This window comes from Scyliorhinus torazame, chromosome 7, assembly GCF_047496885.1.
Source record: "Scyliorhinus torazame isolate Kashiwa2021f chromosome 7, sScyTor2.1, whole genome shotgun sequence".
Classification (NCBI taxonomy): domain Eukaryota; kingdom Metazoa; phylum Chordata; class Chondrichthyes; order Carcharhiniformes; family Scyliorhinidae; genus Scyliorhinus; species Scyliorhinus torazame.
This window is the reverse complement of record NC_092713.1, coordinates 113918603-113942749: the sequence shown is the minus strand read 5'-3', so window position 1 is coordinate 113942749 and position 24147 is coordinate 113918603. Positions and strand designations below refer to the sequence as shown.

At 46.6% G+C, this 24147-nt stretch overlaps 1 protein-coding gene and 1 long non-coding RNA gene across 2 annotated transcripts in view; one reads left to right on the top strand and one right to left on the bottom strand.

Annotated features, from left to right (window-relative positions):
• Positions 1-427: 427 nt before the first annotated feature.
• LOC140426473 (14 kDa phosphohistidine phosphatase) lies at positions 428-24147 on the bottom strand. Its single transcript, XM_072511286.1, has 3 exons — positions 23912-24147; positions 4307-4431; positions 428-740 (listed from the first exon to the last, which is right to left on the bottom strand). The coding sequence occupies exons 1-3, from the start codon at positions 24048-24050 to the stop codon at positions 648-650; spliced, it is 357 nt and encodes a 118-aa protein (XP_072367387.1). The 5' UTR covers positions 24051-24147; the 3' UTR covers positions 428-647.
• The window catches only part of LOC140426474 (uncharacterized), a 112916-nt gene continuing 95639 nt past the window's right edge, over positions 6871-24147 (top strand). The window contains exons 1-2 of the long non-coding RNA XR_011948212.1: positions 6871-7149; positions 23633-23768. This is a non-coding gene — a long non-coding RNA (uncharacterized lncRNA). The remainder of the gene's footprint in view (positions 7150-23632; positions 23769-24147) is intronic.

Below are 24147 nucleotides of genomic sequence, written 5' to 3'. Positions count from 1 at the left end.
AATCTGAAATACAAATAGAAAATGTTGGACGTACTCAGCAGATCTGGCTGCTTCTTTGGAGATAGAGAAATATGAGAGTTAACCTTTCAGATCAGCGACCCTTCACCAGGACTGATGAGTATTTGCAGCATTTTCTATTGTTAGTTAAAACTATGAATGGTGGTAATGCTGTGGTTCTCCAACCAACATCACCCTCCATTAAAGTAAAAATTTAAATAAGAAAACTTTGGTGGGACACTTTGACCAAAATTTATCTCAATTTAGGCAATTCTTGAAAAAAAAAGGATGAAAGCATGTGTGTAAATCCATATTTTGTGATCATCAGCACAAAGAAATACTGCACGGCAACAGATTTTAATAGCGATAAAATCAATTATTTTAGAGCCCAGCACAATGTACTGATAAATTACCCACAACCCATCCAGGGCAAACTCACAACATATTATTTATTGAGCAACGTATCTCAAAGCACATTTCATATGAGTACTGTTTAACACTACAGTCTGCAAAGTCCCTTAGTACTACCATAGCTCAACTGAATGCCATAAATAAACTAGTTTAATCCAGCAACAGTGAAACCATTTCACCAAAGGAAAGCAAAAACAGTTTTACAACAATTTTGTTGAAGGATTTCCCGTAACTTGTTTCTACTTGGTGTCGTCCGACCAGGTAATTTCATAGTCCTTGTACACAGACTTCAGTTTTTCCACAGAAATGGAGTGATCCGCCTTCCCAAAACCCTGAGACAAATAAAACAGAAAGTCATCAATGATAATTACTCTAGCTGTGCACATGTTCAGCCAGGGTTTCTGCTCTTGAATGCAATACCATAAAAGGGTGAGGACGAGATCAGGCACGGACGATATCTCCTCCACATTGGGAGACAAAAGCAGACTAGGCGACCACTTTGTGGAACACCTCTGCTCAGTCCACAAATATGAGCCCGACCTTCTAGTTTATTGCCACTTTAATTCACCACCTTGCTGTCCTGCCATGCCTCAATTCTACCCTCGGCCTGCTGCAGTGTTCCAGTGAAGCTCAACGCAGGTTTGAGGAACCGGAGCTCACCTCCTGATTATAGGCACTCTACAACCTTCTGGTCTCAACATTGAGTTCAGCATCTTCAGGTCATGAACTCTGTCCTCTATTTTCCTTTTGCCAATTGCAGATCTGCATCTTGTTTTCATGGTTCTGTTTTCAGATAGTGTTGTTCCACAGTCCAAAGATGTGCAGGTTAGGTGGATGGGCTATGTTAAATTGCCTTCAGTGTCCAATAAGGTTACGTGGGGTTACTAGGGTTACGGGGATAGGGTGGAGGTGTGGGGCTCAAATGGGGTGTTCTCTCCAAGGGCAGGTGCAGACTCGATGGGCCGAATGGCCTCCTTCTGCACTGTAAATTCTATATTCTATGTTCATTATTCTGCCATTAACACTTACTTTAGACCGACACTTTGTTTCTTTACTATAACCAATACTACCCCCTTTGCCTCTTGTTCCATGACATTTTTCATATTTAATCTCATCCACCCTCTATCCTATTCCAGAAATCCCTTTTTGTTCTTCCACCCCTCCCACTTTCAACAGCATAGAACCGTCACATTTCTACCTCTCTTCAGTTTTGAAGAAGTCATAGTTCAACTCAAAATATTTAACTCTTTCCCTCTCCAGGTGCTGTCAGGCCTGCTGAGCATTCTCAGCACTTTGTTTGTATTTTGGGTTTCCAGTATCTGCAGTATTTTGCTTTTATTAAAGTACCCCCATTGGTTAACAGTACTATAGTCAATCCAGGAGGAGAAAGAGGCAGGCGTTCTGGCCTTTTCTTCCCTGGTAGCCCGAAGACGGATACTATTAGCATGGAGGGACTCAAAGCCCCAAAGTCAGAGACCTGGCTATCGGACATGGCTAGCTTTCTCGGTTTGGAGAAAATCAAGTTCGCCTTGAGAGGGTCACTGTTAGGGTTCACCCGGAGGTGGCAACCGTTTGTCGACTTCTTTACGGGAAATTAACCGACAGCAGACGGGGAGCCGGGGAAATAGTTTAGATTAGAGTAGGGGGTCAATAAGGGTGGGACCTGTACGAGAGGTAAATGGCTTTTGCACCATGTTTGTGGTTTCATGTACATTGTTTGTTTTGTTGTTGTTACTGTACCAAAAATGCCTCAATAAAATGTTTATTAAAAAAAACACAGTATTATAGTCAGTCTGCTTTCAGGGGGGCAAGGAGAAAAAAATAGAAATCGAAAAACCTCTGAAACATGACCCTGGTAGTTAATGATGGCAGAAATATGTGGCAGATTTAACTTTAAAAATGTCTCAAGTTGCTTCACAGCGGTGTTTCAATTCCACAGCTCTGAGTAAGATGTTCAAAGGCAGTCATACAACTTTTTGTAGCCACATGTACAAAGCTAGTAACTGATAAAGTTATTATCTGCTTATGCTGCCCAAGGACCAGGAAGACTCGTTCACTGCCATAATGAAACCTCCAATGTGTTAAAACCAAGAAGCCAAGTGGATTTGCACCATTAAGAATTTAGAAGCCTCAGACCATTGAAAATGCAATCCCCAGTCTGAGAATATAATAATAATAATCTTTATTGACACAAGTAGGCTTACATTAACACTGCAATGAAGTTACTGTGAAAAGCCCCTAGTCGCCACATTCCAGCACCTGTTCGGGTACATGGAGGGAGAATTCAGAATGGTCAAATTACCTAGCAGCACGTCTTTCGGGACTTGTGGGAGGAAACTGGAGGAAACCCACACAGACACAGGGAGAACGCACAGACAGTGACCCAAACTGGGAATCGAACCTGGGAACTTGGCGCTGTGAAGCAACTGTGCTAACCACTTTGTGCTGCCATGCCACCCATAATGACTGTGGCAAAAGTTGACACCCATTTTTGGCAATGGTTTAAATGAAGCCAAATCAATTCTTAGCATAAGGAATACATGACTTGGGGAAAGCGAAGAGTGAACGCAACAGAATGCCAATATTTTCACCACACGGAGAATATGTTCAACGTGAAGTCATCCAAACTAAAGTTTTGCTTGTTGACAGGCAACTCAAAACCAGCACTGGCAAAGGAGAGGACGGAGCTGGTCTGACTCTCAACTAATAAAAGGATTTGGGGTGTTTGGAGTTGGGTGAAACAGAGTACCAGCAAGCTGGCAGTTGTTCAAGCACATTTGTGTAAACCATGTAGGCGACCAGTGCACATATTCCTGTCATAAGGGAATCATTTGGGTACAGTAAGGTTAAGTGCTGTATGTCACACACAATATGTCACCAGAAACAGGATGCAGTGCAAGAACCTGAAGGAGGGCTGTATTGCGTGGGGCCATGATATATACGGCTTGTAGATTCAAATGGCATGTTTTGAGAAGCATTCTGATTGTAGCAAAAGCGCCGTAGTACTGCAGCTCTGTTTCTATCTGTAGTTCACACAAAAGGTGTCATGAGCTGCTTCTGTAAAGGACAGCCTTGGTCTCTGAGCCTTCGCCTCCCTTTAGAAAAATGTGATACCAATCCGGTCTACCAACAAATGGACCTTGGGAATTCCTGTGATTGCAGGCATTCACTTGGGCATTATTTTTCATATACCAGTGGCACTGATAGAACATTAACCTTATGGTTTGTACAGGCCTCAGCATTCTTTGCATGAACCAGCAGAAACATGGCTAGGATTAATGATGCTGCTGGACTCCTGCAAAGCCAGTAGAATTGTATAACTGTGTCAAATTGCTGTCAGTGATGAAAGCAGTGAAACTGGTGGGCCTGATGAATAATATATTTATGCCCCACTAGATATGTCCATGATGGGTGACCTTGGAATATGACCAACTAACCAGCTAGCATACTGCCAATTATTAGCTGAGCTGGAAAAGTGCATTGAGATTAAGAATTTAGAAGCCTCAGACCATTGAAAATGCAATCCCCAGTCTGAGAATATAATAATAATAATCTTTATTGACACAAGTAGGCTTACATTAACACTGCAATGAAGTTACTGTGAAAAGCCCCTAGTCGCCACATTCCAGCACCTGTTCGGGTACATGGAGGGAGAATTCAGAATGGTCAAATTACATAATCTCAATGCACTTTTCCAGCATGAACACCTACACACCATTTCCATCAAAGAGCAAATTGGCAGTGTGCAATAAGCAGGCAGAAACTGTTCACCTCTCTGCACTCCCACTATTGCCTCCCTGTAAATCGTTCATACCACACAGATTTTTTTAAACTGTAACATTACTTTCAAAGCTTAAGTGACTGCATCATGCTTTAGGAGTTGTTTTCGGTTACTCACCGTGGAAATACCGAATACTCGAATTTTTTTCTGCTTGCTGTTGTGATCAATCTTCCCACCTCCCAGGCACTTGCATTCTAGTTCAAGTTTTTCCATTTCAGGAGTCAACTTTTCAAAGATGTTATCTGTAGAAAGATACGGGGAAGTTTCATAATCCACCCCAAAGTTACCAATTCCATCAAACTTATTTGCTCGTTTTATAATTTTAATTATCCAAAATATTCCTACAACGGAGCGGTGCAGGAGTGATAATAACGAGTCATGTAACTCTATCCCCATACTCCACCAATGGTTCAGTCACTTAAACTTGTGCTTCATGAGTACCATAGGGTGAAAACGACCAGCACATATGGCAGAATAGTGCAATGTCATCTCATGATTTTTCAGTTATTATTATTTTGTGCAATTCATGATATGCATTTTGAGGCATGTACTGGGAGGTAGAAGTAGAATTGTTACTCTTAGTTACCCTTTAAATTGCAACATCGAGGATTTAATTAATTTGTTTAACTCACTTTTCCCCTTGTGATTCACAGAACTCCAACCTCTCACTCTCGTCATTCTGCATTACAATAATCGTGTTTACTCATCAGCCCTTTTCATTTTTTTCCTAATGATTCCCACTTTCTTAACATTCCATCTCTCAGCACAATGATCACCAAAGCTTGATTCCTTCAATGAGCAATGAAAGATGCAGTCCCTTCCCTTAACTAAACCAACAAACAAATCTAATATTGAACAAGTAACTAAAGATACTGCCTGTATGAAGTATGCAGAATAATTTACAAAATGTATTAATCTCATCTAAAAGTCAAAACAACAAATGTTATGTCTCAATAAAGTGATCTTGGAAACATTATCGTTCACTTCTTACATAGTAAAACACTACCCTGGAGTCACTGAGCCAAGTCTGTCTTCCTGTTGACTACAGACTGAGAGCTGACCTCCTTGGGGGCGATTTTACGGCCGTGTTGCACCCAGCGCAAATCTTACTATGTCAGGAAAATTCGGCACGAGATCAAAAGAGGGTTTCATGCTGTTGATATTCAGTTTGCGATCTTCCCAGCCCTTCCTGCTGGCATGAACCAGGTCTCACCCAGAAAGGGCAAGACGCCGATTTAAATGAATTTCAATCTCACTAATGAGATTGAAGTCAGATGTTCCAGCCTCATGGAATCTTCCTGCCCACCAGCGGAATGTCAGCTTGGTGCCAATTACTACTGGTCCTTACAACAAGTGTGGACCAGGGGCGATGGACTCCAAGAGGGAGGAAGAAGGCAAGTACCCCCTCCGCTTCCCTCCAGGGATCATCAGGGCACAGCAGCCGCTGGTCAGATGGTCTGGGAGTTCCTTCAAAGGAGCTGGCAGTTGGGGGGCTCGGGCAGGAGGAAACAAGGTCGGGGGTGTCCCTTGGGATGGAGGGGGTTTAGGTCTGTGAAGTCTGTATTCTTTCATGTTTAAGACCCCATAACAGATCAAAGCACAGTTGCAGCCTGTCTGTCCGAAATTCTTCTCACAGGACAGAGCCATTCTATAGCCTGTCTCTTGAAGATTTAATGGGCTCTGTATTTTACTGTTGTGTATGCCTGCGTTTATCCCTTTGTACCTGCTTATTTAAATTAAATTTTACACCCCATTGACTTTTGGGCCTCTGTAGTTCAACCAACTGCTGCCTGCTTTATAGGATCTATAGAGATTGTTTGTTTACATTGAATTTCACCTATTAACTCCCAAGAGCTTTCTCAAATGCACACCTGGGGTCCAGCTGAACGCAAGCCTTTTTACAATAGGTTTTGTTTCACTCTCCATTATGACAGAGCTCTGCGGCTTGCTTGAAAGGTTCGAATGCACACTTGGTGCTCGCCAGGAGGGCTCAGAGGCCACTGTAGCCCCTGGGTGTTAAGGTACGTGGCAGGTTGGCACTGCCAATCATTGATGGGTGGGGGTGTCCCGACATCTGTGGTGAAGGAAGAGGGTCTTTAACTTCATTCTGAGACCAGGACGTCCTTTAAAAACGGTGCCCTGATATCTGTAAAGCCGGACTTGACAGTATGTTTAGGCCCCGCACCAACAATGCCGGCGCAAAACAACCCCCCCCCCCCAACTCCCTTCAAAAGAAATGGTAACATTTGGGAAGATCTAGTCAGGAAACCTTCCTGTACCCCTGGGGAGAAACATGCAGGTTTTCTGACTGAACTTGTCATTTTTGGGGGAAACTTCCTCCTTTATCTCAACTTGTAACCAGGGCACAACTTCCTGGCTCCCAACATGTGCAAAACATTCACCCTTCCGCCTAATGGGTATCGTTCAGCAGAGCAGGATGGTGCACAAGAGGCAAGTCTCTGTGTGAACAGTTCTTCCAGAACCTTAGCATTAATATAAAGGAGCCACAAGGAGAAATAGATCGAATATGATATTGAGCAGAGCATTGAGGAAATACAGACAATCCAAATGAGAAAAATAGGTATTAAGTTGCTGTCTGACAAATACAGAATGAGAAACCCTGATCATACCATTCTGATTAGTTACACCTCCAGCCAGTTGCCTGCATTAATCAATGACTGGAGCTTAGTCTTTATTTTTGGTCATTTATTCTTAGTGGGAAAATGCTTAATGGGTGCAAAAGAGGAATTCGGTCTGCTGTCAATCATTTAAAATGGTTAACAGCCCTATTAAAACAGCAGACACACGAATGATATTCAAATCCAGCTGCATGTTCTTCTGCTAATATCAATAGAACTTCTAGACTTTTACTTCTACCGATACACCAATTCCTTGATAACGTCACACCATATTCTCAGTAATGTGAGCATTCACTTTGCCATTTAAACAGGAATATTCAGGTAAGAGAAAAGTAATATGAAGGGCCAAGGAGAAGGAATGGTATTTAATTTGCTAACTTTTAAATATTTCAACATTTACAAATAGCTATTGAGTGATTTGCAGGTACATGGATGTGCAGAGTTCAATCTTTTCCACTTTCACAATGGCCTGAACATCACAATCCAGCTCCCTACTTGCATGTATAAAAGTGACATAAACGTTCATGTATTTTGCTTCCCTCTTGTCATGTGTGTCCATTTTAGAAAGGTTTTGTTTTATCACATGGCTTATAGCATGGCCTCTGTGATGTCATTTGTGTGTGGAGCTGGGCTGTGGCTGTGAGGCGAAAGGGGGTTTAGTGTTTTGGTTTCATTTTCGGTTTGTTCGTTTGGACTGCAGAAGAAGCAGTGTTTCCTTCTTTACTCGGTTTTATTTTAAAGCTGTTCCAGTGAGCTGAAAGCACACCGGATGTGGCAAACTTCCTTAGTAGCCTTAAAGTTAGAGTTGCTTTCCGGAAGGAGTTTTGAATCTGCTGGTTGGAAACTGAACCAGAATGTCAGGGAAAGGACCTGTCCCATTCAAGTGAGATTACAATGTGCTGGGCCACGCCCTTGAAAGTGCTTTGGTTTTATTGGATTTTGTTATTGAATTGGAACAGCTAAGGGGGATTCATTAAGAGTTATATACATAGATTACTGTAGCTGTTGTGTTTTTTTCATGTTTGTAATTGATAACAAATTCTTGCTCAGTGTTTTATAGGTGTTAACTGCATTATAATAAACTTTGTTTTGATAAAAGCGTCTAGGAAGTCTAATGAATCACATCCTAGCCAAATTCAACATAAAAGTTATAGGTCAGGTGTGCTTCATAATACATTTTGGAGTTTCTAAGCCCTGGCCCATAACAGATTGGGGGCTTGTCGGATAAGTCTATATTTTGTGATTGGGTTGGCTTAGTGAACTGAAAGACTGAGGGATGAGAATATTTTTGTTTGCTTTTCAGGCATTATATTAAAGTTTAACTAGGGAGTGTGTTGTGGACAATAGCTCTTTCAGAGGCTCAGAAGTTTTAGGGGGTGGAGAAGGTCACACAAAGTATCTTACAAACGGTGACTAAAACAAAGCTTTTAGAATTGGCAAAAACATTACCATTGCCTGACAGAGTAAGGAAAGGAAAAGTAATTGAGGCGGTAGATAAGCATTTAAAATTGCCTGAGATACAGTCAGAATCATTGGAAACGGCAAGAATTCAATAACAGATGGAACAGCTTGAACATGAAAAACAATTAAAGGAGCTTGAATTCGAAATGATGGAAAAAGAATAGTCCTAGCAGAACAAAAAACGAGAGAAAGGGAGGAACAAAAAGCACAAGAAATGAAACTGCTTGAGTTACAGTTCAGGGAAAAGGAGAGAGGAAAGAGAAAAAGGGAGAATTTGAACTTCAGAAACAGGTCATGAAAAGTGAACGTCGGTTAAATTGGTGGAGGTAAAGAGAAAAGTACAATCTGAAGGTAGTGATGAGGATCGTGAGAAAGAGCAGCAAAGTCGAAGGCTTGATGGGGATCTATTTAAATATGTCCAAGCATTGCCAAGGTTTGATGAGAAGGATGTAAAGCCTTTTGCATTTCATTTGAGAAGGTGGCTAAACAAATGAAATGGCCACAGGACGTGTGGTTATTACGGATTCAAAGAAAGTTGGTAGGAAGAACAAATGAAGTGTTTGCATTACTATCAGAGGAGGTATCTGGGAAGTATATGGAGGTGAAAAAAATCCATCTTCGGTGCACATGAACGAGTGCCTGAAGCCTACAGACAAAGGTTTAGAAATTTAAGGAAAGAACCTGGTCAAACATAAGAGTTTGAAAGGATCAGAGTAATTTTGATAGGTGGATATGGGCTTTGAAAATAGACCAAACATTTGAAGCTCTTAAGAGAAATTATAATTTTGGAGGAGTTTTAAAATTCAATTCCTGATGTCGTGAGAACTCATGTGGAAGAGCAGAGGATTAAAAGTGCGAGGTTAGCAGCGGAAATGGCAGATGATTGTGACTTAGTTCATAAATCAAAGCTTGGTTTCCGACATCAGTTTCAGCCGGTGAGGGATAGAAACTGGTGAAAAGAGAAATACTCAGGTGGTAAAGGTAAAGGAGATCTAATAGGAGAGAATAAGGATAGTGTACCTCAGATTAAAAATGAAATCCAGGAGGGTGGAAGAGAAATGAAAAGTTTCATATGTTTTTACTGTAATAAACTAGGCCATGTAAAGTCAGTGTTGGAGGTTTAAGAAAAGCACTGGGAAGGCTGATGTGGTAAAACAAGATAAGCCAGTGGGGTTTGTTAAAGTGGTTAAGGAAAGCCCAATTGAAGCGAAGGATGTGCAAAAGAATGTACAGCCTGATTAAGAGGTAATTGGTAAGAAGGTGCCAGATCTCTTTAAAGAATTTACTTGTGTAGATAAAGTTTACTCATGTGCACCGGGAGTAAGTAAAGTTAAAATTTCAAGAGATACAGGAGCAAGTCAATCTTTGATGGTAAGAGATGAGGAGTTATGTAGTTTGGGAGGAATATTGCCAGAAAAGGTATGTGGAATTCAGGGTGAGAAGAGTAGTGTTCCATTATATAAAGTGAGATTGGAGAGTCCAGTGAAGAGTGGTGAAGTGGTAGGAGTAATAGGGAGAAATTGTTCAGGAATACAGTTTATCTTGGGTAATGATATAGTTGGATCACAGGTGGGAGTGATGCCTGTGGTTGATAAGTCAGTGGAAAATCAAACAACTGAATTGTCGAAGGGTGAATATCCTGGGATTTTTCCTGATTGTGCAATAACAAGGTCGCAAAGTCACAGGTTAAGACAACAGAAGAAATCAAAGAGTGAAGATAAAGTTGAAGTTCAATTATCAGAAACGATTTTAGATGAGATGGTTGGAAAAAAACAAGAACAGGTGGATATTTTTAGTTCAGAAAGTTGGCAGAGTTACAACAGAAAGATATAGAAATAAAACGGATGTGTCAGAAAGCATACACGGAAGAGGAATCCGAGTGCATACCAGAATGTTATTACCTTAAAAATTATGTCTTAATGAGAAAATGGAGACCTTTACATATGCAGGCGGATGAAAAGTGGGCAGAAGTTCATCAAGCGGTATGGCCGGTAGGGGGGTATATAAAGGAGGTGTTGCGAGTAGCACATGAGGTACCAGTAGGTTGTCATTTGGGAGTAAGGAAAACTCAAGCTAAAATATAAACATTTTTATTGGCCTGGACTACATAAAGATGTAGTTAAATTTTATTGATCATGTCACACATGTCAAGTGATAGGGAAACCTCAAGCGGTGATAAAACCTGTGCCCTTAATACCCATTCCAGCATTTGAGGAACATTTTACAAAGGTCTTAATTGATTGCGTAGGACCGCTTCCTAAAAGTAGGAATCAATATCTTTTAACTATAATGGATGTATCTACTAGGTTTCCAGAGGCTATTCCATTACACAATATTACAGCTAAAAAGATTGTGGAGGAGTTACTTCCACTTTTTTTACTAGATATTGACTACCCACAGAAATACAATCGGATCAAGGATCGAAGTTATTCAAGGAGGTTATGGATAGCTTAGGAATAAAACAAGTTAAATCAACTGTACCATCCAGAATCGCAGGGAGTGTTAGAACGGTGGCATCAAATGTTAAAGACAATGTTGAGGGCTTATTGTCAAGATTATACAGAGGTTTGGGAGAAAGGAATTCCATTCGTACTGTTTGCAATTCGGGATGCACCTAATGAATCAACCGAATTCAGACCCTTTGAACTGATTTTTGGTCATGAGGAAAGAGGACCACTCAAATTGATTATGGAAAAATTGGTGAGTGAGCATTCTGAAACTACATTGATTGGATTACGTGTCAAATTTACGGAATGGTTAAATGGAGCAGGTGAATTGGCTGCACATTTAAAAGTTGCACAGCAAGTGATGAAATAGGAAGCGGACAAGAAAGCAAAAGTTTGTAGTTTTGCCAGTGGAGATAATGTTTTAATACTGTTACCAGTGGTAGGTGAACCATTAAAAGCAAGGTTTTGTGGACCTTATCAGATTGAAAGGAAATTGAGTGAGGTGAATTATTTGGTAAGAACGCCAGATAGAAGGAAAACTCACCCGTGTGTCATGTGAATATGCTTAAAAGGTATTCTGAAAGGGAAGAAGAAAAGGAGGTTTTAGTGATTCTAACTCAAAGTGACGAACCAAATCCAGATGACTCTGAATTTGACATTCCTCAAATTAAATTGGATAACAAGGATGTTATTAAAAATTGGGATAAATTATTGAGTTACCTTCCAGAGGGAAAACAGTTATTAATATCACATGGACAGGTTTGTGGAAATATGTTGGGAAATATTAAAATGGTTATACATCATGTAGATGTGAGAAATGTTGTTCCAATTAAACAACATCCATATAGACTTAACCCTCTAAAATTGGCACAGGTTCAAAAGGAAATTGAAAGTATGCTTGAAAATGGCATAATTGAAGTGGGCTGCAGTGAGTGGAGCTCACCCATAGTGATGGTACCGAAACCGGACGGTACCCAACAATTGTGTGTGGACTATGACACATCCGTGGGGACTTGCACCCCGTGGAGGTGGAGGAGGAGGACAGCTGCTCCTGGTGGCTGAGAAGGTCACCGCAGCCCTCAACTTAAAAAAAATTAATTTAGCGTACCCAATTCATTTTTGCCAATTAAGGGGCAATTTAGTGTGGCCAATCCACCTAGCCTGCACACCTTTGGGTTGTGGGAGCGAAACCCAAGCAAACACGGGGAGACTGTGCAAACTCCATACAGACAGTGACCCAGAGCCAGGATCGAACCTGGGACCTCGGCACTGTGAGGCATCAATGCTAACCACTGTGCCACCGTGCTGCCCCTGAAGCCCTCAACCTTTATGCCGTTGGTTCATTCCAAGGCATTTCACAAGCTACAGCCTACAGGTGCATCCGTGAGGTTTACGGTTTACAAATGCCCCATATTTGAATTAGTCTCCTAACCCAAACTCCTTCTTGCTATCTGGCGTGTTTTCTTCATCTGCTGGTTCATCAGTCCTGTACATAGTGGGGTAGTATAGCGATTGTGGTAGGTTGTTCTTATTTAGTTGTCTGCATTCAGAAACCTTTGGCCCGGCCGGGGGGGGGGGGGGGGGGGGGGGGGGGGGGGTTGGTTTATGTGCCTCCCTATTCCTTACTCCCCTCCCCCACTCTGTTGATGTCCGTGGTCCCTCTGAGGGTCCCCCCTTGCCTTGGCCTATTAGCTGTTGGCTACAAACAGATCTTGGAATAAGTTGATGAATGGCCTCCATATCCTGTGGAAGCCTTCTTCTGACCCTCGGATGAGACATTTGATTTTCTCCATTTGGAGAAATTCCGACAGGTCGAACAGCCAGTCTGCAGCTTTGGGTGATCACCAGCCCAGCAGGATTCTTCTGTGGGTGATTAGGGAGGCAGAGGCTAGGACATCGTCCCTCCTCTCAATAGTGTTCTGGCTAGTCTGACACCCCAAAGAGTGCCACTTTCGGGCACAGCTCCACCCTCAACCTTGGACACTGTTTCGAAGAAGGCTGTCCACAACCCGTGGGCAGCACGGTAGCATTGTGGATAGCACAATTGCTTCACAGCTCCAGGGTCCCAGGTTCGATTCCGGTTTGGGTCACTGTCTGTGCGGAGTCTGCACATCCTCCCGTTGTGTGCATGGGTTTCCTCCGGGTGCTCCGGTGTCCTCCCAGTCCAAAGATGTGCAGGTTAGGTGGATTGGCCATGATAAATTGCTCTTAGTGTCCAAAATTGCCCTTAGTGTTGGGTGGGGTTACTGGGTTATGGGGATAGGTGTTGACCTTGGGTCGGGTGCTCTTTCCAGGAGCCGGTGCAGACTCGATGGGCCGAATGGCCTCCTTCTGCACTGTAAATTCTATGATCAAATTCTATGAAACCCAGCAAGTCTGGGGCATGCCCAGATCATGTGGGTGTGGTTGGCCGGGCCCCCTTGGAACCGTTCACATTTGTCCTCCACCTCAAAGAACCTGCTCATTTGGTTCTGATTAAGTGGGCTCTGTGTACCACTTTCAGCTGCGTTAGGTTGAGCCTCGCACAAGTGGACGTGGAGTGCTTTGCTCCAGAGTCCCCACCCTATTTCAAACGCTAGTTCTTCCTCCCATTTTTCTTTTGTCTCGTCCAGTGGGGAGTGTGCCTTTCTAATAGTCGTTCATACGGGTTCCCGCAGTTCCCCCCCCCCCCCCCCCCCCCCCCCGCCAAGTGGTCCGTGTCCAACAGTTCTTCTAATATAATGATTGTCTCAGCGCCCGTGGGTATGTCTTAATTTCCCTACGCAAGAAGGTTTTAATTTACATATGTCGTAGCTCGTTCCCCCCCGGCCCGTTGGAGCATCTGTCAGTTCCTTTAGCGCTGTCAGCCTGTTGTCCGTGTAGAAGACCCTAACTGTCAATGTGTGTCTTCCCCCCACCGCCCCCAATGTCCTGTCTCCACCTTTCAAAGGTGGCATCCACTTTGACTGGAGCAAACTTAAAGTTGTTGCAGATGGGGGCATGATGGACATTTCGGTCAGACCGAAGTGTTGTTTTATCTCATTCCATGACTAGAGCGTGGCTATTACCACTGGGCTTGTAAAGTACTTGGCCGGTGGGAATGGGATCGCTGCCGCAGCCAGGGCCCGGAGGGTCGTCCCTGTGCAGTAACCTTCCTCCATTTTTATCCATTCGGCTTCTGGTTCCTTTAGCCATCCCTTTACTCTTTCCACTGTTGCTGCCCAGTGATAACATTGCAGGTTTGGGAGGGCCATGCTTCTTGTTCTTTGCAGGACATTTTGGGGATCCTTGAGTTCTTTCCCCCCCCCCCCCCCCGCCCAATTCCACTATGCTCCCCATCCCCACCTCCACACACACACACACAAAATCACCATGATACTTTTTTCTACTGAATTGAAAAAAGCCTTGGGGATGTAGATCAGTATTCATCTGAACAAAAAGAGGAACCTAGGCAGTACGTTCATTTTGATCATCTGCAACCTCCCTGTCAGGGAGAGTAGGAGTGTATGCCACCTCTGCAGGTCTTTTTGAACTTCCTCCACCAGGCTGGCCAGATTCCATTTGTGGATCCGTGTCCAGTTGTGCGCGATTTGGATCCCCAGTTGCAGAATTTGTTTTGGACTTGTTTAAATGGCAGCCCCTCCAGCTCTGCCCCTGACCCTTGCGGGTTCACCAGGAAGATCTCACTTTTGCTCAGGTTGATTTGCAGCCAAAAAAGGCTCCAAACTCTTTAGAGAACGCCATGATTCCCTCCATGCTGCTTTGTGGGTCTGCGACATAGAGGAGCAGGTCATCTGCATAGAGCGAAACTCCGTGCTCTATATCTCCCATCCGGATCCCCTTCCAATTCTTTGCAGCTCTGAGCGTGATCGCTAGTGGTTCGATCGCCAGGGAGAACAGCAATGGGTCAGCAGGCATCCCTGCCTTGTGCCTCTGTGCAGCTGGAAGTACTTAGAGCTGGTGGTGTTCCGCACACTCGCCCTAGAGCGCTGTACAGGAGTTTCACCCAGACAGTGAACCCTGGTCTGAGCCCAAACTGCTCCAGGACCTCTATGAGGTACTTCCATTCGACTCTGTCAACAGCCTTTTCTGCGTCCAGGGAGATGATCATTTTTGGTATTTTCTCCCCGGATGGGGTTATCACGTTTCGCAGGTGCCTGATGTTCGATGTTAGCTGTCTACCCATAACAAAGCCCGTCTGGTCTTCTGCCACGACCTCTGGTTTGCAGTTCTCCAGTCGCCTGGCTAGGATTTTGTCCAGCATTTTCGCATCTATATTGAGTAGCAAGATGAGTCTGTAGGCCCCACATTCTGCTGGGTCTTTGTCTTTCTTGGGTATCAGCAAAATTGAAGCTTGTGCATGCATAAGCGGCAGGGTGTCCCCTTGCCAGTGAGTTTGTGAACATCTCCCGCAGGTGCAGGGCCAGTGCTGCGGTGGATTTATTTTACAGAAGTCCGTCAGGAATCCATCTGGTCTCGGCGCCTTTCCTGCCTGCATAACGATGATGCTCTCCATGCCTTCTTCCTGTTCTATTGGTGCTTCCAGTCCCCGTTTCCTATCCTCCACCACAACCGGCATGTCCAATCCCTCGCGGAACTGCTTCAACCTTGGGGCCCCTTTGGGAGGCTCGAAGGTGTACAGCCCCCGGTAGAAGGCCTCGAATGCATTGTTGACCTTTTCCGGCTCCGCTGCTAGTTTGCCCTTGTTGTCTCTAATCTGTGCTACTTCAACTAGCTGTTGCCTAACCATCCTCTCTTCCCTGTCTCTGTGCTTTATAGGCAATAATCTCACCCATGATCACAGCCTTCTTCACCTCCCCGTTCTAGTTATTGGTAGTACACCCATCAATGGCCTGTGATATTTTTTCGCAGAAAGCCTTGTCGGCCAGGAGGGCCGTGTCCAACCTCCATGGGGGGGGGGGGGATTTGGGCCCGGGCCGTCTCCAGCCTCACATCCATATAGTGTGGGGCGTGGTCAGAGATTACGGTCGCGGAGTATTTCGAGTATTCCGCTCTTACTATCCCTGGAAGCACCGATTTCCTCATTACAAAGAAGTCAATCTGGGTATATACTTTATGTACCTGGAGAACTCCTTTTCCCCTAGGTGATTGAACCCCCATGGGTTCACTGCCCCCATCTGCTCAATGAATAAGTCAAGTTATTTTGCTATGTTGGATGTCTGCCCTGTTTTGGGGTTCATAGGGTAATGTACACAGATAAAGTCCCCTCCCATGATCAGTCGGTGCGTGTCTATGTTGGAGATTTCCACCATGGTCTTCTTTATAAACTCCATGTCGTCCCAGTTGAGAGCGTACACGTTCACCAGTAACACCGGTGCCCCGTCCAGGGCACCGCTGACCATGACGTACCGTCCCCTCCTCTCCTGGGTCCATAACTGTCCTTGGTCACCGCAAACACCGGCCTCTCATTTATCAGTATCCCCTATCTCTCATCCCGTAACGAGAATGGTAGGTCTGTCCCACCCAGCCCTTCCTTACCACAGTCAGTCCCTCTCCCTCAGGTGCATCTCTTGGAGGAAGACTATGTCAGCTTTCAAACTTTTCAGGTGGGAGAAGCCTCTGAATCTTTTCACTGGGACATTAAGCCCCTGACGTTCTAGGTGACTACTCTGATGGGGGTTTTTTGTTCCCCATCCCACGGGATCAACCATACTTACCTGATGGATGTGCCCCTGCACTCCGGGGTTTTCCTTTGTTCGGGAGCCATCCAAAATGACCACAGTCACCGTACCCACCATGAGGCCGGACCTCTGTGCTATGGGGTTTTCCTTTGTCCAGGGGTCACTCAACATGGCAACCAACTGTGTGTATGCCATGTGGTTGCACCCCTGCACTCCGAGTTCTCCCTTTGTTTGGGGTCCCTTCAAAGTGGCGCCATCTTGTTCCCAGTTGCCATGTGTGGCCTATTGTAGCCAGCCTAGAGCCTCCCCCCCCCCGTTCCCCCAATGGTTCTGCGCTTTCCCCCCTCTTGCCCCTCCCCTTCTACTGGTTTCCACCACCCTCTGCCACACCGCTTGCCTCCCTTCTTGTGCCAGTTGCTCTTTCTCCCCCGCAGGAGATGTGCCTCGGGCCCCCCTTCCCTCACGTACTTCCTGGTGCTAGCTTTCCCGCTAGTGTGGTGGCCCTCCCTCACGGGGTGGGTAGGAGTTTCCCTCTGCCTGCTGTTTTCCTTCCCGTTCCCCACTTACTTTTTCTCCCCTGTTTCTGCGCCCCGCTGCTCTCGCCCACTCTTCCCCGTGGCTTAGCTTTTGGCTTTGGAACGAGGCGGTACAGTCCCGTGCAAATTGTCTCTCAGTCTTTACAGAGTGACGGCTTCACCTCTGCTTCTGCTGCTTTCCCAGTCTGTTCTTTTGGAGTACCTCTTCCGCTTCTGCAGGGGCTGTAAAGTAGTGCTCCTTGTGCTGGGTACAGCATCCTGAACTTTACCCCACTTTTGAACAGAGCCGCCTTTGCTTCGTTGAATTCAGCCCGGTGTTTGGCCGGGTGTGCCCCAATATCCTGATAAGTTCTTATCTGGTATCTCTCCCAGTGGCAAGTTTTCGCTGCCTGGCCTATCTTCGAGATTATTGTCCTTGGTCTCCTTGGTGGCAGGCTCCGGGTTGGCCTCCACCGTTTCCTCCTCCTTGAGTGGTGCCCCGTAGGGCCCTGGAGGACTCCGTGGGACGGAGGGGCAGCGGTAATGAGCTCCAGAGGTCTCAGCATCATCTGGCTCCGCCGGTCCTGCCGCCTCATCATTGTCTGCACCATGGTGTCGACGCCCTCAACGATGCTCCTCCGTGATTGGGCCATGCTCTGCAGTCCTCTTGGCAATGTTCACCTGTGTCTGGGACGCATCCCTCAGTGACTGGGACAGGTCTTGAGGCCCTCAGCCATGGTCGTCACAGACTGAGACGTGCCTTGGACACCACCTCTCAAGACGCTGAACTCGTGTTGCAGAATTTCCACTATGGTCACCACTGTAGCCTCTGTCCCACGCAGTGTTGACATCAAAGTTGGGTGCCCATTCCAAGGGCTGGTGCTGATTTGATGGGCCAAATGGCCGCCTTCTGCACTGTAGGGATGTTATGATGCTATGATCCCCTGCGCCCGTAGCCTTTGGGACTCCTCCAATCGGCTATGCACTCGCCGGAATGTTGCTGACTTCTCCCATGATTCTCACCGGCATGTCCTAGCATCTGAATCAGCTCTGGGCTAATTTTGTCCAGAGGCTATGCATGTGTCTGGGAATCAGCTGAATTCTGGGATCCAACATATCCCTGAATGCTGACTCCCTTGGATATTCCTGCCTTCACCTGATGAGCATCAGCAATTGCGTGGTGCTCACCAGATTGTGCTTCAGAAGCCTGTCCACTAACGTTGCCCATTGAAATCTGGGTCTCTTGAGCTGGTGGAAGGTAGGGGTTAGAGCTGTGATGCCTTGATGGTGGTCTCCTTGGAGCTCTCCTGACAGGTGTATCTTTTGGGTGGCGGAAGGGGCACTCAAAATGAACCGGTCCCATCAGATAGAGAGCCTGCGAGACAATGGACATGTGGTCAGTGAGAGGGAAGGATGCTTTTTTCTGACATGAACTCACTTCAGACAGGTCATCTGGGTGAAGGGACAATGGATCCCCAGCTGTGGCGCAGGCCAACCTCACGGTTGGTGAATGCTCTCTCCTCAGTCAACCCCACTATTTCCAGGGCCCGTTCCTCATAGGGGATGAGGACTCTGATCTCGGATACCCTGCCCTCCCCGTCTTGGCCCTTTCCTGCCTATTATAGGCTATCTTCTCCTGCAGGGACAAAGAGAGGGCACTGTGAACTGCATACTTGATGGATCAGAGGGGTCTATGGCAGGTGGCATGTATGGGCACCTCAACTGGACATGAAGGGATTGTGTTGGTTGGTGCCAGGGGGTGCTAAGCAACAAACACGAAGATTGGATGGGGGAGGCTGTGAGGTGTCAAGCCAGTAATTTGTACATTGTTTAGATTACAAGAGGGGCAGCAGATTACAAGCAACAGGGCTGCCAAAAACTACTTTCTTTATTCCTGCTGCTGGAAGGACTACGAGTTCCTTTACCCACCATCCAATCCTACTCTCTACTGATTTCTCCTTACAATAAATACCGAGATTCTATTTTCCCACAGTACGAAGAATAATGAAATCTTCATCTCTATGTCCTTGAATAGGGTATTAAAAATAGTGTTGCTTACTGTTGCTCAAGACACACACACAAACTCTTGGAAGTGTAATCAATAGCTGCCACTTCTGCCACAACAGCATCACCCTGAGTTTTTTCTTCATCTTATCTTGCAGCTCCACCAATTCCAGAGTTGACAAAGTTCTTGTTTTTTTTTTACTTTATATTCAACAGTTTCCTCCCGACAGCAGTTAATTTTCCTCTAATTCTGCAGACTTCCTGAAGACTTGGATAGAGCTTCAACATCTGTATAGATTCAAACCCCTCACAGCCATGGTACTGATGCATAAAGTTTGTTATTGTTTTTTTAAATTCATTTACGGGATGTGTTGCTGGTTAGGCCAGCATTTATTGCCCATCCCTAGTTGCCCTTCAGAAGGTGATGAGTTGCCTTCTTGAACCTCGAGGTGTAGGTACATCCACTGTGCTGTTAGAAAGGGAATTCCAGGATTTTGACCTAGCGACAGTGAAGGGGCGGCGATATATTTCCAAGTCATATATTCACATTAACGAGTGACTTGGAGAGGAACCTCCAGGTAGTGGGGCGCCCAGCTTTCTGCTGCCCTTGTCTTTCTAGATGGTAGTGGACGTGAGTTTGGAAGGTGTTGTCCAAGGAACCTTGGCGGGTTACTGCAGTGCATCTTGTAGATGGCATACACGGCTGCCACTGTTCGTTGGTGGAGGAGGGTTTGAATGTTTGTGGAAGGAGGAGCAATCAAACAGGGCGTTTTGTCCTGGATGGTGTTGAGCTTCTTGAGTGTTGTTGGAGCTGCACTCTCCAGGCAAGTGGAGAGTATTCCATTACACTCCTGACTTGTGCCCTGTGATGGCAGAGAGGCTTTAGCAGGTCAGGAGTGAGTTACTCGCCGTAGGATTCCTAGCATTTGACCTGCCCTGGGAGCCACAGTATGGCTAGTCCAGTTCAGTTTCAGATCAATGGTAACCCTCACTTCAGGATGTTAATTGTGGGGGAGCCTGCAATGGTAATGCCTTTGAATGTCAAAGGGCAGTGGTTAAGTCCTTTCTTGTAGGAGATGAACATTGCCTGGCACTTGTGGCGTGAATGTAACTTGCCACTTGGATTTGGATTGGATTTGTTTATTGTCACGTGTACCGAGGTACAGTGAAAAGTATTTTTCTGCAAGCAGCTCAACAGATCATTAAGCACATGAGAAGAAAAGGGAATAAAAGAAAATACATAATAGGGCAACACAAGGTATGGATATTTTCCAGGACTTGCTGCATTTGGACATGGACTGCTTCATTTTCTGAGGAGTCGCGAATGGTGCTGAACATTGCATCTGCAAACATCCCCACTTCTTTTTTAAAATAAATTTAGAGTACCCAATTTATTTTTTTCCCAATTAAGGGGCAATTTAGGGTGGCCAAACCTACCCTGCACATCTTTGGGTTGTGGGGGTGAAACCCACGCAAACATAGGGAGAATGTGCAAACACCACACGGACAGTGACCCAGAGCCGGGTTCGAACCTGGGACCTCGGCGCCGAGAGACAGCAGTGCTAACCACTGTGCTGCCCATAAACATCCCCACTTCTGACATGATGATGAAAGTGAGGTCATTGATGAAGCAGCTGAAGATGGTTGGGCCTAGGACACTACCCTGAGGAACTCTTGCAGTGATGTCCTGGAGCTGAGGTGATTGACCTCCAACCATCACTACCATAACCATCTTTGTCTGTGCCAGGTATGACTCCCAAGTAGCAGAGAGTTTTCGCCCTAATTCCCATCGACTCCAGTTTAGCTAGGCTCCTTGATGCCATACTCAGTCAAATGCTGCCTTGACGTCAAGGGCAGTCACTCTCACCGCACCTCTAGCATTCAGCTCTTTTGTCCATGTTTGAACCAAAGCTGTAATGAGGTCAGGAGCTGAGACCGAGATGGAACATCCACTCGGCACTTCTGGCTGAAGATTGTTGCGAATTCCTCAGCCTCACCTTTTGCACATATGTGCTGGGCTCCTCCAAGTGGATGGGGATATTTGTGGGGCCTCCTCCTCTAGTGAGTTGTCCACCACCACTCATGCCTGTATGTGACAGGACTACAGAGCTTAGATCTGAAGCGCTCATTGTGGAACCGCTTAGATCTGTCTATTACTAGCTGCTTATGCAGGTTGGTAAACAAGTGGTCCTGTGTTGTAGCTTCACCAGGTTGACACCTCATTTTTTGGTATGCCTGGTGTTGCTCATGGCATGCTCTCCTGCACTCTTCATTGAACCAGGGTTGATCCCCTCGCTTGATGGGGAATATACCGGGCCATAAGGTTGCAGATTGTGGTTGAATACAATTCTGCTGCTGCTGATGGCCCACAGCGCCTCATGGATACCCTGTCTAGAGTTCCTAGATGTGTTCGGTTTATTCCATTTAGCACGGTGGTAGGGCCACACAACACGATGGAGGGTATCCTCAATGTGAAGACAGGACTTTTGTCTCCACAAGGACTGTGCAGTGATCACTTCTACTGACACTATCATGGACAAATGTATCTGCAGCAGGCAGATTGGCGAGGATGAGGTCAATTATGTTCTTCCCTCTTGTTGCTTCCCTCACCTCCTGCTGCAGTCCCAGTCTAGCTATGTCCATTAGGACCCGGCCAGCTCAGTCTGTGGTGTTACTACCGAGCCACTCTTGGTGATGGACATTGAAGTCCCCCACCCAGAACATATTCTTCACCCTTGCCACCCTCAGTGCATCTTCCAAGTGGTATTCAACACGGAGGAGTAATGATGGACACCGGTGTGTGGTAATCAGCAGGAGGTTTCCTTGCCCATGTTTAACCTGAAGTCATGAGATTTCAAGGGGTCCAGAGTCGATGGCACCTCCCTCCCAACTGTATACACTATGCCGCCACCTCTGCTGGGTCTATCCTGCCAGTGAGACAGGACATACCCAGTAATGGTGACAGTGGTACTGGGACATTGGGCGGGATTCTCCAACCCCACCGCTGGGGGCAGGGATCACGCCACGCTGGCAGCGCCCCCCCCCCCCTCCCCGGCAATTCTCTGGGCCCCGGTGGGTCGAGCGGCCGCCCATTTTCGGCCAGTCCCGTCAGGCTGAAATGGACATGGTCCATACCAGCGGGGCCTGGCTTGTCGGCCGTCTAGCGGAATCCTCGGGGGGGGGGGGGGGGCACGGTGGCCTGGACCGCGATTGGGGCCCACCGATCTGCAGGCGGGCCCGTGCCATGGGGGCACTCTTTCCCTCCGCGCCGGCCTCTGTAAGTCTCCGCCTTGGCCGGTGCGGAGAAGAAACCCTCTGCGCTTGCGCAGGAAACACGGCGGCGGTTCTGCGCATGCGCCAACTCGCGCCGGCCCATGGCGGCCCTTCGGCGCGAACCCTCCGCCGCCGGCCTAGCCCCCGGAAGTGAGGAGGATTCCGCAACTTCCGGGTGGCCCGGCGCCAGAGTAGTTCGTGCAGTTCTTGGAGCCGGCGTCGGGCCATCGTGCCAAGTGCGGGAGAATCCCGGCCATTGTCTGTAAGGTATGATTCTGTGAGTATGCCTATGTCAGGTTGTTAACTAGTCTGTGAGACAGCTCTCCCAACTTTAGCGCATGCCCCCAGATATTAGAAAGGTGGACTTTGCAGGTTGACAGGGTTGAATTTGCCATGGTTGATTCCGGTGCCTTGTTCAATACTGGGTTTTCCGCCCGGTTTCGTTCCTTTTTGTGTTTTTGTCACGTTGAAAACAACTGAGTGGCTTGCTAGGCCATTTCAGAGGGTATTTAGAGTCAACACATTGCTGTGGATCTGGGGGTCACATGTAGCCAGACCCAGATTTCCTTCCTTAAAGGACATTAGTGAACCAGATGGGTTTTTATGATAATTGACAATGGTTTCATGGTCATCATTATCATAGAATTTACAGTGCAGGAGATCATTCGGCCCATCGACACTGCACCGGCTGTTGGAAAGAGCACCCTACTTAAGCCCACGCCTCCACCTATCCCCGTAACCCCACCTATCCCCGTAACCCCACCTAACCTTTTTGGACACTAAGGGCAATTTAGCATGGCCAATCCACCTAACCTGCACATCTTTGAACTGTGGGCGGAAACCGGAGCACCCAGAGGAAACCCATGTAGACACGGAGAACGTGCAGATTCCCCAGTGGCAGTGATCCAAGCCGGGAATCAAAGCTGGGACTCTGGAGCTGTGAAGCAACTGTGCTAACCATTGTTGAGTTTAAATTCCATCACCTGCCGTGGTGGGATTTGAATCCAGATCCCCATATCATTATCCTGTGTCGCTGGATTACTAGTCCAGCGACAATACCATTATGCCACTGCCTCCCCGGTTAAGGTAGGTTAGGTCATTCTGCCCTCACATATGGTCAATTTTAGGAATGAATACCACCAGGTATCTCATTTGTTGAGAACACACATTGGGAAGTCACAGGTTTGTTCCCCATGACTCTACCTGTGGGGGGAAACTGTGGGAAGGCTGTACTGTCGGTTCCCATCCTGGGCTGGCAGAAGGAAGCCTACCAGGAGTGTGATTAACATCAGCCGTGCAGCTACTTTTTGTCACAATCTTTTTGTCTCTTCCCATTCTAGTGAAATTTTTTGGACCGTAATAATAACTTGGAATTACAAGTCTGGGGCCTTCTTTTAGGTTTGTGAAACACTTGGGCTTATATTTATAAATAGGGTCCTTTTATTCCTTCGCTCTGACTTGCCCTTATTAACTCTGAAAACAGGTGGTGCCGGTTCTGAAGCCAGGTTGAAACTGTAACCCTGGTCAGTGTGGACATGGATCCTTTGCAATTCTGGATATGGTCACCGGGCACAGGCCAGTGCGCACTCCAACTGTCTGTGCACAACGTTTAAAAACAGGTAAAAACTAAGTTACTTCAGGAAGTGCTGATTACTGATGATCAGGAGGCGGGGGGGGGGGGGGGGGGGGGAAGAGGGATGACGCCCCCCCCCGGGCCGGGGCCCTCCTCCCCCGGGGCCCCCTCCTCTCCCCGGACACTCACTGTGAAACTCGGCCGTTTTGTTTCCCCTCACAATGTCCTTGTGCTCCGAGCCGCCCTTCCTGCTCACTCTCACCAGGATATATTTGAAAACGCCGTCAGAGTCGATCTCCACATCGGACACACTCGCCAGTCCAGCCATGGCCCTGAGCTGCGGGGCTGAGAGTGCCCGGGAAAGCGGCCGGGCGCAGCGCCAGAGAAACGCCAGGCCGGAGATTGGGGCGGGGAGGAGCCCACAC